This window comes from Neomonachus schauinslandi, chromosome 9 (assembly GCF_002201575.2).
Source record: "Neomonachus schauinslandi chromosome 9, ASM220157v2, whole genome shotgun sequence".
Lineage (NCBI taxonomy): Eukaryota > Metazoa > Chordata > Mammalia > Carnivora > Phocidae > Neomonachus > Neomonachus schauinslandi.
Genome location: NC_058411.1, coordinates 76,428,411 through 76,442,355, shown reverse-complemented (window position 1 = coordinate 76,442,355; position 13,945 = coordinate 76,428,411). Strand labels below are relative to the sequence as shown.

The 13,945-nt window shown below is 39.3% G+C and overlaps 2 protein-coding genes across 2 annotated transcripts in view; both read left to right on the top strand.

The window, feature by feature from the left end:
* Window positions 1–2,567: 2,567 nt before the first annotated feature.
* On the top strand, window positions 2,568–11,558 carry ZNF770 (zinc finger protein 770). Its single transcript, XM_021695383.1, has 2 exons — window positions 2,568–2,659; window positions 6,990–11,558. The coding sequence occupies exon 2, from the start codon at window positions 7,043–7,045 to the stop codon at window positions 9,119–9,121; it is 2,079 nt and encodes a 692-aa protein (XP_021551058.1). The 5' UTR covers window positions 2,568–2,659; window positions 6,990–7,042; the 3' UTR covers window positions 9,122–11,558.
* Window positions 11,559–13,700: 2,142 nt separating this feature from the next.
* Window positions 13,701–13,945, top strand: part of AQR (aquarius intron-binding spliceosomal factor) — a 98,491-nt gene continuing 98,246 nt past the window's right edge. The window contains exon 1 of the mRNA XM_021695285.1: window positions 13,701–13,775. Coding sequence (XP_021550960.1) covers window positions 13,701–13,775 — 75 coding nt within the window. The remainder of the gene's footprint in view (window positions 13,776–13,945) is intronic.

Below are 13,945 nucleotides of genomic sequence, written 5' to 3'. Positions count from 1 at the left end.
TACACTAGGAGCAAACTGTGAGAACAGGTAGCATGAAGACTGTCACAGGCCACAGAACTGGATTTTCATCCAAGTTAACCAGATATTCAAGGAGTAGGAAGCCCCTAGATGACAACGTGGCTATTCTAATCTTGCCACCGCTGTTTTTTCATCCATCTTACTTCTGAGTGAATTTTCTACGACACAAATGGAAACTTGCCATACCTGTGATCAAAATTCTTCAATAATCTCCTATTGCCTACAGGTTTAAAATAAAGAAGAAAAAAAGAAAACCTCTGCAAGGCATTTAAGGCTTTTCTCAGCTTCTTGCAAAGTGCCTGGTGAGCAGTAAGTGCTCTAAACGTGAAACATAAATAAGGACTGGCTCTCTCATTTCTATCAGGCTCCACTCAAAAATCACAGAACTGCTCAGTAAGGTCATCCCCGGCTGTCTACTAAAATGCCGACAAGCCCTCCCACTCAAATCTTCATAGCCCCCTTCTGTGCTTATTTTACATATTAGATATGATATATTTTCCTTATTTAGTTTATTGTCTGTCTCCCTCCATAGGCATATAAATATATAAAAAACTATAAATGAAAAATCTATGAAGACAGGAATTGCTGACTTTTCAATTTGTTCCCTACTCTATCTCCAGTAATGTAGAACAGGGCGTGGCACATAACAAGTGCTTAAAACATATGTAGGATGGATGGATGGGTGGATGGATAATTAATGCCTCAGGTCAAAGACAATCTCCACCTGAAGTCCCAGGCAGATTTAGACACTCCTCCTCCCCACTGCTGCCCCATACATATCTTCTCTTATCATATTATACTTCTTTGCATGTTCTTCTGAGCTGAAAACTACATTGAAGTCAGGGCCCTCACCGTTTCATCTTCATATGCTTACAAGTGAATCCTTTGTACTTTGTACATGACAGGTCATTGAATGAATGATTAATTAATTATATCCCCATTTTGAGGATGAGGAAACTGAGATTCAGAAAGGTTAAATAACTTTTAAGGACACACACTAATAAGTTGCAGAGGTAAGATATATGCCATGCCGTTTCTTTATTTTTCCTTATCACTACTCCCATCTCTCCCTACAATGTTCTAGCCTGCCCCCCACATTTTCTGTTTATCCATATTGAAACCACTGCTAAGTCCCCATTCAAATCTCACCTATTCAGTGAAATCTTCCTGATGACTTACAGTAATTTCTAACCCCTTTTTTTTTCCCCCAGAAGGCTCCTGAGATGACTTTCAGGGTGAATGGGGAAGGCTATGAGGTAGGGTATGTGGCCTTGGAGAATAGCTTATCCATGTCTCATCTATGTTCCACACTCCAAATTCAGGCTCTTGGTGCAAAGGCCTACTTATTTTGCAGGTAATGCACCCTCCATTGGTTCCCAACCTCAGGTGATATTCTCTTATGGTCTGCGTATCTTTTCTGAGGATTTATGTGGCTGGTGATGGATGCAATTGTTTGCATGATCTGGTTGAGCTGAGCTCCCAGGAGAAGCTGCAGAAGAGAGCAAGTCTTCAAGGGTTATCTGAACACACAGAGTCCCTACCCTGAGGTTAACACTTAAGACACGGAAGCTCTTTCCCTCCTCTATCTCTGCTTCTGTTGGAAGGGCTTCAACCTTCCCCAAATGTGACTCCTCCAAGCTTGCTACAAAATAAAAGCCAAAGCTTATGTCCTACTAGCCATTTCCTCATGTTGCCACATGGAAAATAGAGAATGACTTTTCATTGGACCAACTTTTTCCTTATTAAATAGAGGAACGTATAAAAACATTAGAAATAACAATTTTTGTTGTCAGTGGTCCTTGACAAGTAATGCAAAAAGTTACTTACAGTTGAAAGAAAATATGCTTGTTACCTGTTCTCATGTCCTCATCGCTCAAGCTGAGACAGGTAAAATCGGAACCTGCAAAAATGCGCAATAATTTTCCACTATCTTTTGTACTTAAAATCTTCGGTAGATACCTAAGCATCTTATACCTAATAATGTGTCACCCACGTCCGTAACTGGACTACACGTTTAACCCTTAATAGTGTCCACATAAAATACTGAGATATCTATAACTTGGGAAGAAGTAGCGAATTAAAAGTGCAGGTCTGGTACTAGACGCCTGTGTTCAAATCCCACCTCCATCGTCTACCAGCCGTGTGACACTGAGTAAGTTTCTTAACGCCTCAATCTCCTTTTCCTCATTTTAAAATGAGATCCCATCACTTCATAAAGTTGTATGTAATATAAAAAGAGTAATAAATGATGAAGCTATTCAGGGCTTACTAGGCTCTAGGCACTACGTTGAGCACTTTACATCCATCTCATCTAATTGTCAGCAATCTGAAGAAACAGCCTTCTTCACTCCTCTATTCTCTTCCCCGCGAAACTGCAGGGCGGGGTGAGCGGCGCTAGGGGTGGGGACCAACCTCTGGAGCCCCCCCCCCTTTCACTGCCGTCTTGCAGACCGAGCCTAAGCGACGGCGGCCCTGGGGTGGGACGGAGCCTGTTTCTAGCCGGACCGCGTCCCTGGGCGCTCCGGAGCGCTGCGCCTGCGCGCTCAGCCCGTCGCCGCGCCAGCCCTGCGGACGTGCGCTCGCTGCCTTCGCGGCGCCTGGGCCCTGAGATGCGTGCCTGCCGGGTCCGTGCCAGCTCCAGGTGCGTGAGGAGGACTTGAGGAATCCGTGTGTGAGGTGGAGCGATCCCCGGAAGGGTCGGGCCTGCCTCGATCCCTCCAAGGTGCCCGGGGACCCATAGCGGGGGCGCCACGACCTCGGCTCCCATTCCTTTTCCAGTTCCCCGCCTCCCGACTGCGTCTCGTGGGGAGCGGCAATCTCTGAGAGGAAGGCGCAGAAAGGATGCTTTTCCTCTGCTGTGGGTCGAATCGCATGTGGCATTTTTCCCCCCTGGCTGCCGTCAAAGCCATTTTCACCCTTGCCCTTCCTTTCCTAGTGTGGGATTTTGCAGTCTCTGGACTCGGCTCGACCCCCTAGGTGCTTATTGGTTGTGGGCGATGAGGGCGACGGCCGGACGTCAGGGTCCTCTGTCCATTGCAGCCCCTCTGGGACGAGAGGTGAGGGTTTAAGAGCGTGGGCCAGGGGAAATGGGGCAGACGCAGCCACCAAGAAGGAAAGGCTGTGATAAATGTCGCCAGAGATTATTCCCCAGCTGGAAGTGGTCCAAGTTTCTCTCAGGTCGTTCGTCTCTTGTTCATTTGCTTTTGTGATGGCCTCACTTCGCTTTTATGGTGTTAGTAAAAAACCAACAGGCTTTCAGCCTTGAGGCGTCATTGGAATTTTTTTTAAATCGGTTTTTACAGTCTTCCAACAGAGTGTATCTTGCAGTTGTCAGAATCATCTTCAGGTTGAACCACTGAGATTTGCTATTTTACTTTTCATTTTCAGTTTAACAGGAAAAAGTACATGGTGTTGGCTTTGTTTTGGTTTTTTTGTTTGTTTGTTTGTTTTCATATTACTAATAACAAAAAATCAATTGAGAGCACAGAGAATCAGTTGAAGTGGGATTTGGAGCTCTATCAAATTAATGTGCACGCTGTAGAAGTACATATGGGACTGCACTTGGAGCACTGGGGATCCCTGAGCTATCACTTATAAATAGCAGATGAGATCACTTGTTGCCACCAATGGTTCTAGCAATTACAGGGCTCCCAGTAAGTGCTTTCCCACCTGGTGTGAAGACAAATGACAATAGTATCCAGTCTTAGTGCTAGTGGTAGTTGATCAGCCATAGACAATTTTTGGCACAGGAACTATGGGTAGTCAATTCCTGTTATAATCAGAGATGGTTGTGGTATGTGGTTCTAGTCTGGGACTTCTTTCAAGAGTGTTCCATAGAAACTATTAAAAAGAAGGAAAAATATATGGTAGGAATTGAGGTCGGCTACAGGCCAAAATCCTTTGTGTGATCTTTCAGGGCTGACTGTTGACAATTTCGTCGCTTTGGCTGGCCAGCCTTATGGGGGGAAACTTGCCCTCCCCACACCAGACTTGTGCATGGCCAGTGCATTGCAGTTTTCTGGAGGGAGTTGCAATCAAGGACTCACCCCTTCCCTCCTGCTACCCATGCTTATACTAGATTGCATTGTTGGCTCAGTTACCTCCATTCAGAAGATCTTGGCAGGGGTACTTCCCAGGCCCCTCCATCTCTACTAAGACCTCCTTGGGTGGGTGGGAGGAGGGGCTTGCTTGAGGTACTTTTCTTGGTTTTAACTCAGGACCTTTCCACTCCTAGCCCTTCCTTCCTCTTCCCCTGGCCCACAGGTCCATAAAGAGGCAGAAGCCTTTTGTTCTGGCCTCCTCTGCAGGGAGATGACTGTGTGCCCTGCATCCATCTGATCCTCACCTAGTGTAGTTCTGTGTAATGGACCCTGGGGAACCAGTCCTTGTTTTGCCTCATGCTTGCACTGTGGCAATTAAGTGAATAAAGGCTTGATTATTATTTTCATTTTGGCTCTTTGTCCTAATTGACCACCTCGACACCCGATAGCTTGACAGGAATGAAATAAATTGCCAAGTTCTTGGCAATTTAATGGATTTATAATTTTAATCCTCATGACTATTGGTGTGTTTAGCACGTTTAGGGGTCTGGAGGTTGTTCACCAGTAATTTCTCTCAGTGTAGTGAAAATGCATATGAATAGCACCAACAGTTAATTGTTGCTAACATGGATATCTGAGTTATATGGTATATTTTGTAAATTAATATAGTGGCTTGCAGTCAGATTCTTTTATTTTACATAGACTTGTGTGACATATCCATTTGGTCTCTAATTATATTTTTTGGTAAATATTTTGGGGTTATATGGGCCAAGTGAAGAAAATTAGATACTGTTGCTTTCCTTAGTAATCCTGCCTCATCCTATGGGCCCCAATCTTACCTAATGGATTACTTGGTTACTTTGAATAAAGTTATTAATTTGTTGTGGGTTCCTCTGTCTAGTGTTGTGTGAAGAGATATACCAGGAACCACTTTCACAACATTCTTACCTCTTTCAACAGAAGTTTCACAAAATAGTATTCATCTTTATGTAATGCAATCTGATATTTACTACTCTTTATTAAACAAAACTGGTGATCATGACCCACTAAATTGATTTCACAATGCATTAATGGTAGCAACATGCAGTTGTGTTTTTCAAACACTGAAAAACACTGTGATAAAGCAACTAATAGAAGATACTTGTTCAATAAATGAATGTTTTTGTTTCTAATTCACATTGCTGAAAAGAACCACAGTGGATGTGTTTGTGATTTTGTGTTTAAGGTGTCTTCTAGGAGAAAACAGTAAATAGCAAATAGCATATATGTTGGATGTTCGCCAACTTAGCGGACAAAAGAACACAGAGTTTCTGGTAGATTTATCAACTTTCTGATCTCAACTAGAAGATACAACATTAGAATCAGAGAGGTAGAGCAGCTTTTTTTTTTTTTAATCTCTGACTCCTTTATTTAAAGTAAATGCAATAGTAGAAGGATGAGAAGAAAATTGGTTTCTCTGATAAAAGAGAAGATAGGGTATACAGTTTTTGTGAAAATACCTAGTAAACTTATGCATGTTTCCTACAGAGTTATATTAGCAAAAGCAGATTTATCTTTATATTAACTCCAAGACCAAAATGATATTTTTATTATATTGTCTGAAAAGTGAACCACACTTAACTTTCAGTTACTTAGCCATCAGTAAGAATATAAGTAGCCAATTTGCCTCACCGACTCTGTATTCCACAACAAAATGCAAAGGAATTCCACAACAAAATGCAAAGAAGAAATACAAAGAACTATAAATTTAATTAGTATGTTTATTTCTTAGTTAGAAACCCTAAAAATATATATTATGTAGACAAGGATAAAGTTTTAAAATTTGATTAGTGTTGAGCTAAGTAATACCTCCCATTTGTATATCGCTTCACAGTTTTCCAACACATTTAGATGCATTATTTCCATTGATTCTCACAACTTAATGTGGTAGGCAGCCAGGAGGCTTAGAGATGAACAATCTATTTCCTTTTTTCTGCCACTGAGATCATATGGTAGCAAATTGGGACTAGGTTATCTGGCACATTTTCTCCCAGTTGTCCATGTTGTCTTTGTTGGTCCAAAGAAGTAATTAAAAGTAAATACTGTTAATGATGTGGCTAAGAAATCCAACCTTGGTAACTGAAACATTCTCTCAGATCATACCCATGGTATGCTATAATTAAATGCAAATACATCTTATTTTTAGTTTTATATTTTAATTCTTACACTTTCTAACCTTTCTAGCTTAATTTTTTAAAAATGACAAAGCGGGACACCTGGGTGGCTTAGTCGAGCATCCAGCCTGATTTCGGCTCAGGTCATGATTTCAGGGTCGTGAGGTGGAGCCCCACATCGGGCTCTGTGCTGAGGGTGGAGCCTGCTAAGATTCTCTTCCTCTCCCACTGCCCCTCCCCACCCTGACTCACACACAGGTTCTCTCTCTCTCTTAAAAATGAATAAATAAATAATGACAAAGCAACTAAATATTGACGACACTACTTAATAGAGAACTAGGAAAATTGGAATTAAAGGTCTATTTAATGTTAAGAAATTGAAATTATCCTCCTCTTAATGTATTATCTCAATTAGAAATATAGCTTAAAATTATATAGGTTTTTAGAGATTTATTTTGGCTTTTTTTTTTTTTAAAGTAAGCTCTACACCCAACATGAAGCTTGAACTCATGATCCTGAGATCAAGAGTCGTATGCTCTATTGACTGAGCCAGCCAGGCACCCCTAGAAATTTCTTTGAAAGACTCATCGTTTCTATGGGTGAAGTTAGTTTTATTATTCTAAAGTATTCATCTAAAATGATTATTAACTTACTTTTAAACATAGAAAAAGTCCAGGTTCCCCTATACCCTTAATATCTTTAACCAAAGGACAACTTAAATTATTTCTTTTCATATGAATAATTTTTAAATTAATACATTTTTATTTTTAATTTTTAGACATCTGTGGAGTTTAAGAACATGGAGTTCATCAGAGTATATCACTGAAGAATATGATGGCTGAAAACAATTTAAAAATGCTAAAGATTCAACAGTGTGTAGTAGCCAACAAACTACCTAGAAACAGGCCATATATTTGCAATATTTGCTTCAAGCACTTTGAAACACCATCAAAATTAGCTAGGCATTATCTCATTCATACTGGTCAAAAGCCATTTGAATGTGATGTATGTCATAAAACCTTTAGGCAACTGGTTCATCTGGAGAGACATCAACTAACTCATAATCTGCCTTTTAAATGTAGCATTTGTCAACGCCACTTTAAAAATCTGAAGACGTTTGTGAAGCACCAACAACTTCACAATGAAACCTACCAGAATGATGTTAAACAGGTCAGAAGACTGTTGGAGGCCAAGCAAGAAAAGCCAGTATATGGGATGTATCATACTTTTACCACAGAGGAAAGATGGGCATTACATCCATGCTCTAAGTCTGATCCTACATACAGCCCTACAAAGAAAAGAAAGAATATTCACGCATGTACAATCTGTGGCAAGATGTTTCCATCACAATCAAAACTTGATAGGCATGCACTTATTCATACTGGTCAGAGGCCTTTTAAGTGTGTCTTGTGCAGTAAATCCTTCCGACAGTCAACTCATTTAAAAATTCATCAACTCACACATTCAGAAGAAAGACCTTTTCAATGTTGTTTTTGTCAAAAAGGATTTAAGATTCAAAGCAAACTTCTGAAGCATAAACAAATCCATACCAGGAATAAGACCTTTCAGACTCTTTCATTGAAGATAAAGAGTCCAGAATCATGCCCCCTGCCTAATAAGTTAAATGCAAAGCAGGATGGTTTTGAAAATGGTGATACAGGTGAATCTGAGGAGAATAATCAACTTGATGTCCACTCTATTTATATCGTCCCTTTTCAGTGTCCAGAGTGTGAAGAGTGTTTTGAATCAGAACAGATTCTCAAGGGACATAAGTGTTTTCCTGCCAGAGGTGGCAAAATTCCAAGCAGGCTCAAAAGAAGCTACAACTATAAAACCATTGTGAAAAAAATCTTGGCTAAACTTAAACGTGCTGGGGGTAAGAAATTAGATAATTTTCGATCTGAGAAAAAAGTATTTAAAAACAATTTCTTGAAAAATTGTGATCTTATTTCTGGTGAGCAGAGCCCTGAACAAGCCCAAAGAACATTTATAGGTTCCCTTGGCAAACATGGAACATATAAGACAGTTGGCAATAAAAAGAAGAAAACGTTGACTTTGCCATTTTCTTGGCAAAAGCACTTCCAGAGCCAAAATATGGGTAAAAACTTGAAAGGTATCCTTACAACAGAAAACATGTTAACTACAGATAATTCAGTGAATAATAAAGATGTATCTATCTATGGTTCATCAGGTGAGGAATTCTTTGATAACTGTGAAGTGCTTCAGTGTGGTTTTTCAGTTCCAAGTGAAAACATCCATACTGGACATAAGATGTGTCCTTGTGACAAATGTGAGAAAGTGTTTCCTTCTATTTCCAAACTACAAAGACACTATTTAATTCATACTGGACAGAGGCCATTTGGCTGTAATGTTTGTGGGAAATCTTTTAGACAGTCAGCTCACTTAAAAAGACACAAATTAACTCATATTGATAAGATACCTTATAGAAGATCTCTTTGCCAAGAATTTGAAAATTTGAACCAACTTCTCATTCATCCAGGTGATAATGTTAACTATAATGCTTCCCAACAATGTCAGACTCTTGGTTTCCAAAAATATGAGGTCTCAGAGTCAGATCAAATATCAGATATAAAAGTTAAGGCAGAATCAGAGGATTTCATTCTCAGTACCCCCTATAGGAACAGGCAGCCTTATCTCTCTAGTGCACTTCTGCAATCAGAGCAGAGCCAACACAGTCATTGTTGTGGTTATTCAGGGCGTGCAGAGAGGAATGATGGCCTTCTTTACCAATGCAGCGTTTGTTCCAAAAGTTTTAGATCTCCATCTAAACTGGAAAGACACTATCTAATTCATGCAGGGCAGAAACCATTTGAATGCTCAGTTTGTGGCAAAACATTCAGGCAGGCTCCTCACTGGAAGAGACATCAACTTACTCACTTTAAGGAATAACCAACCACAAGATAAAGTGGTTCTCAAATTCAATTATGTAACTGACAGAACCAGTAACACATTTGTGGTCTCTCTGGTGATCTTGTTCTTAAAGCCTGTATCATTTAAAATGTATTTTCATTAAAAGGCCTTCCTTAGGTTGAGTGATTTCATAGGCAGTTGCTTGTCCTACAAGTAAGAGCCAAGATACATAGAAAATTAATACAATGTTTTAGGAACAGCCAAATTAATTTTTAGGGGGAAGAACATGGTTTGATGCCATACAGTAAGCATTTATTTTATTTTAATACATATTTTGGCTGTATTGAAAATGTAAATCCATGATGCGGTACAATAACTCAGTTCATTATTTTTTAAAGGAATTCTTAATGTATGCCATCTTCTTTTAGATACACTCAAAAGACAGAGGTAAAAATTGGGTTTTGGCTGCAGCAAATAGACCCACTACATTTTATTTATTTTGTTTCACATGAAAGCATAATTTTGTCCACCTGTGGCTCAAATTCCATTGCAAAATTTTTTCTTGTAAGTTTAAAAACTGAAGGCAGTAAAAGTGAAAATGGATAAGAAAATCACAGCATTATTTTCATTGGTATTTTGCAAGCTATTTATTCTTAGGACTCTGGTAGCTTCACCTCCTTTTCCACGGGGGATTAGAGTTGGTTTTTTACCCAGCCTGTTGTTGTCTTTCCCAAAAGATCTGAAAGTAGGAGAGAGACTAGGATGCACCTGTATACATTTATCATGTTTACTTATCAGGAATATCGTCCAAGTGCCATAATCTTTTTGATGATATGTATGCAGTATTATCTTTTCAGAGGAATAAATGAAATTCATCTATTTACTACATGATTGACAACAGTAGTTGTATAGACTTAAGACTCACCTATAGATCTGCATCTCCACAAGACTTCTATTTTACTTCAGTAAAACTTTGTTTTAATGCCTCTTGAATTGAGTGGTCCTGTGACATAACTAAATCTATCTGTTAAGTTTGATCAAATAGCAATGACTAGGTCTAGTTCTAGTTTTGAATTCTATGTTTCTTGCAAGACTAATGCTAAAGAATATTATTTTGATCCTTAGCAAATTGTTTTGATTAGTAAGGTAATTATTCCCACTTAGGAATAAAGTGTTTATGGAATTGAGGATATCATTCTTCTCAACAGCACTGTCATGATAGGGAAATATTGGGAATCTTAAGCTATAAAAGACATAATCACAAATTGTCCTTTGTATTTGCCATTTTTAATATAATCTTTAAGAATGACATTTCTTAGTAATAAAATAACCATTATCTTTTAAGAGAAGAACAGGTCGGTGTTTGTCTTAGCACACTTAAATATAGTGACAAGCCCTCTGTTGAGAGTGAATAATAAACATTCTTTGCATTGTAAGTTCTTTGTCATACTCTAAGAAATTGTCTTTGTATAGGAGGACGGGGGAGGAGAGGTTGGTATCTTCTTTTTCAAGTGCATTTTGAGAAACTTGGGTTTAATATACAGAGATAAAACGTGACAGTACAGATAAAATGCCCAATGATGTATAAATGTGCAGGAGAATCATGTTTTAAAGAATAATTTCTCTTAGGTTTCCTCCAGATAGGTTCCTCCAATGCAAGAAAGATGAGGGTTTATAGAATTTGCCTTACACAAAACTTCAAGAACATACCTATTACATAAAAGCAAGGAATAATTAGCTCATATTTTCCAAGAATATAGGATCAAGGATTTTTTGTTTGAAATTGTGTATTTGGGGATTTTCCAAAGCTATTTACGTAATTTTATTTGAAGCAAATGTCTCATTTAGTCCTTTCCCAACCCAAACAGGGAAAGTCCTAACAGTGTTGTGCTTGTATGATTATTAGACTTTATTTGCTTAAGTGATACTACTATACTTTTTTTTTTTTTTGGCCCATGCCTTTTTAATAAAAGCTGTTTCATATTGAAAGTGGGAATAATTGTAAAAATTTTGTCAAAGATGTACTGTAGTGCTATTTGAAGTACCTGTAACAAAATCCTTATTTACCTTTATCACTGCAAGCTTCTTGTGGAAACTTTATAGGAATGAAAATAAACTGTATACATCCATGATAAGAAAATTAAACATTAGATGTTACATGATGATTTGCTGCATGCTAGAACTGTTAGTATTGTTGAATCAATTACTTTGGTTTTCTGAAAAAATAATCTTTATAAATGTCTTTAAAGAAATTTATTAAAATTTTTTGTTTGGGTGATTCCAGGCTGTAGCATGATTACTTACTGAAGTAGTTTCATTGGCTGAGTTAGTGGATTTATTGTTTCTTGTTTTGTACTGCGGTAGGGACAACAATTTTAGGACAAAATGTGTGTGTGTTGAAGGAAAGTGGATGGTGGTTAAGAGTCTTGAAGAATTTAAATTTCAGAATATTTTAAAAATAAACTTTCAAATTACACAGTTTGGACTTTTTTTTTTTAAATAGAAGGTAAAAATCATACTGGAACAAGGTACTGATGGCCAAACACTTTCCTGGGCCCATTCCAATCCACCTTCTACACTGAATTTCCTAACATGGATATTTAATCATCTCCTTTTTACTTATTTATTTTTTACTTTTCCTTTTTAGTACATTTCTTTGATAGTTTCTTATCACCTACAAAAGGATGTTAACTGCATTACATGTCACATGATCTACCTGCTTACCCATTTATCTTCCTCTTTGGCCTTTCTCCAGATTTGTGCTAAAGAAATACAGAATTAATTCCTCCCATGCATATTCTTGCTATTCTTGTCTCCATCTTGTCTACCCACTATTATTTAAATTAGATACAGACTTTAACACTCTTAGTTCAAAGAAGAAATTTAGATGAGCCAGATTTTATTTGGTTTTCCACGATTATGGGAAAAAACTAAAGTGTTTAAAACTGGCTTGCAGAAAACATTTTTTTAAATGATGAATTGATTTTTTACTTATTTTCTTAATGTAATCTCTATCCCAACGTGGGGCTTCAACTCACAACCCTGAGATCAAGAGTCACATGTTCTACTGACTGAGCCAGCCAGGCCCCCAAAACATTTCAATTTACATGTTAGATAACGCATTTTTGGGTTTTCTGTTTGTTGTTGTTTGTTTTTTAGTAATCTCTACACTGAACGTGGGGGCTTGAATTCATGGCTCTGAGACAAGAGTCCAGGCTCCACCTACTGAGCCAGCCACATGCCTCAAGGACTGTTTGATGATACAGAATATCTGCTTTTTAGAAGCAGGGAAAGAACATTTAATTCCTATCTTGAGCTTTCCATTGCTTTCTATTGGTTAGAAGGACTTAAATTTCAGGGCTAACTGCTAGAGTTCTATTAGCATTAAGAGAAAAAGAGAAGTGGCACAATGGTATTATTAAAGGAATATGGAACATGTAATATTTTGCATCTACACTGGCAAGTTTCTATTCATTCTTTCAGTTTGAACTTAAATACTACTTCCTCTGGAAGCCTTTCTGATTTACCCAAACAAGCCATTCCCTGTGCTGCTCCCACTGCTTTTTGTTCATAACTCTGTTGTCACTGTTGATCAGTGGTTTTCAAACTTTAGTTTGCATTGGAATCATATAGAGGGTTTGTTAGAAGCATAGATAGCTGTCACATCCTCAGAGTTTCTCTCATGTCTGGTGTTGGGTTCCAAGAATTTGCATTTATGCTGGTTAGCTGTTAGGTCAAATTTGAAGTTCTGTTTGGAAAGAAGGGAGGATAGGCAAAAAAAAAAAAAAAAATTCCACTGCACCTAGCGTAAAAAGAGAACAGTTGAAAGAAACAACTTGAGTTTTACCTGTTATTCTGGTTACTGTTGTATCTTTCTTTTATGCTGAAGATGCATTTTACACCTACTTTGTCCATTGCCTCTTCACTCACTAACCTGTCAGCCCCTTTTTACCTAGTAGCCCCTTTTTTCCCTAGCATGGCAATAGGAATGGATTGCAAAAGGCATGAGGAAACTTTTCGGGGCGTTGAATATGCTTATTATCCTGATTTTGGTGATGGTTTCACGGATGTATGACTGAAAACGGATCGAATTTTACACTCCAAATATGTGCATGCAGTTCATTGTATGTCAACCTATACCTCCATGAATCTGTTAAGAAACATTTAAAACCGAACCCCCCGTACCCAGCCTATGTTTTTTTCACTACTGCTTTTTTTAGGTTTGAGAGAACCGCCAAGTCTCCCCCGCCCCGAGCAATTGTACCTGGAGAACCCTCACCTACCTGCCGAGTCCTTGAGACCCGATCCGGTGTGCTGGGTGCGTTCTTTCAGCTTCCCGCTAGGGGACGCATGCGGAGGAGGCCGAAGCCCTTGCATTCTGTAGCTCAGACCCAACGCCTGCACGAACTTCCGGCACTGTTCCGTTCCGCTTCCGGGAAGATGTACGGGCTGCTGTACGCGCTCCTCTGAGACTGTGAAGGCTGAGGATATCCCGGCCCGCGGGCTCCTGCTTCGCGGAGTTGGGCAGCAAGAGTTGCCTGTTAGGGGAAGTGCATCACGTTCACCGCTGTTCCGAGGGGACCTTTCCTTTCCACTGGAGCGGAGTGAGAGTGCTGCCATGGCGGCCCCTGCTCAGCCCAAGAAAATCGTGGCTCCTACGGTGTCCCAGATCAACGCGGAGTTCGTAACCCAGGTGCGCTTGGCCGAGGCTGGTGTGTGTGAAAGGAGGAGACGTCAAGGCCCCCGAGGCCTGGGGGGTGGGATTTTCTTTGGGACGGGGTGCACCCAGGAGGCATTCGTTCGTCAATTCATTCACTCAAGTCTTTTAACTGAGTATCTGCTCTGTGTCGGCCACTGTGTTAG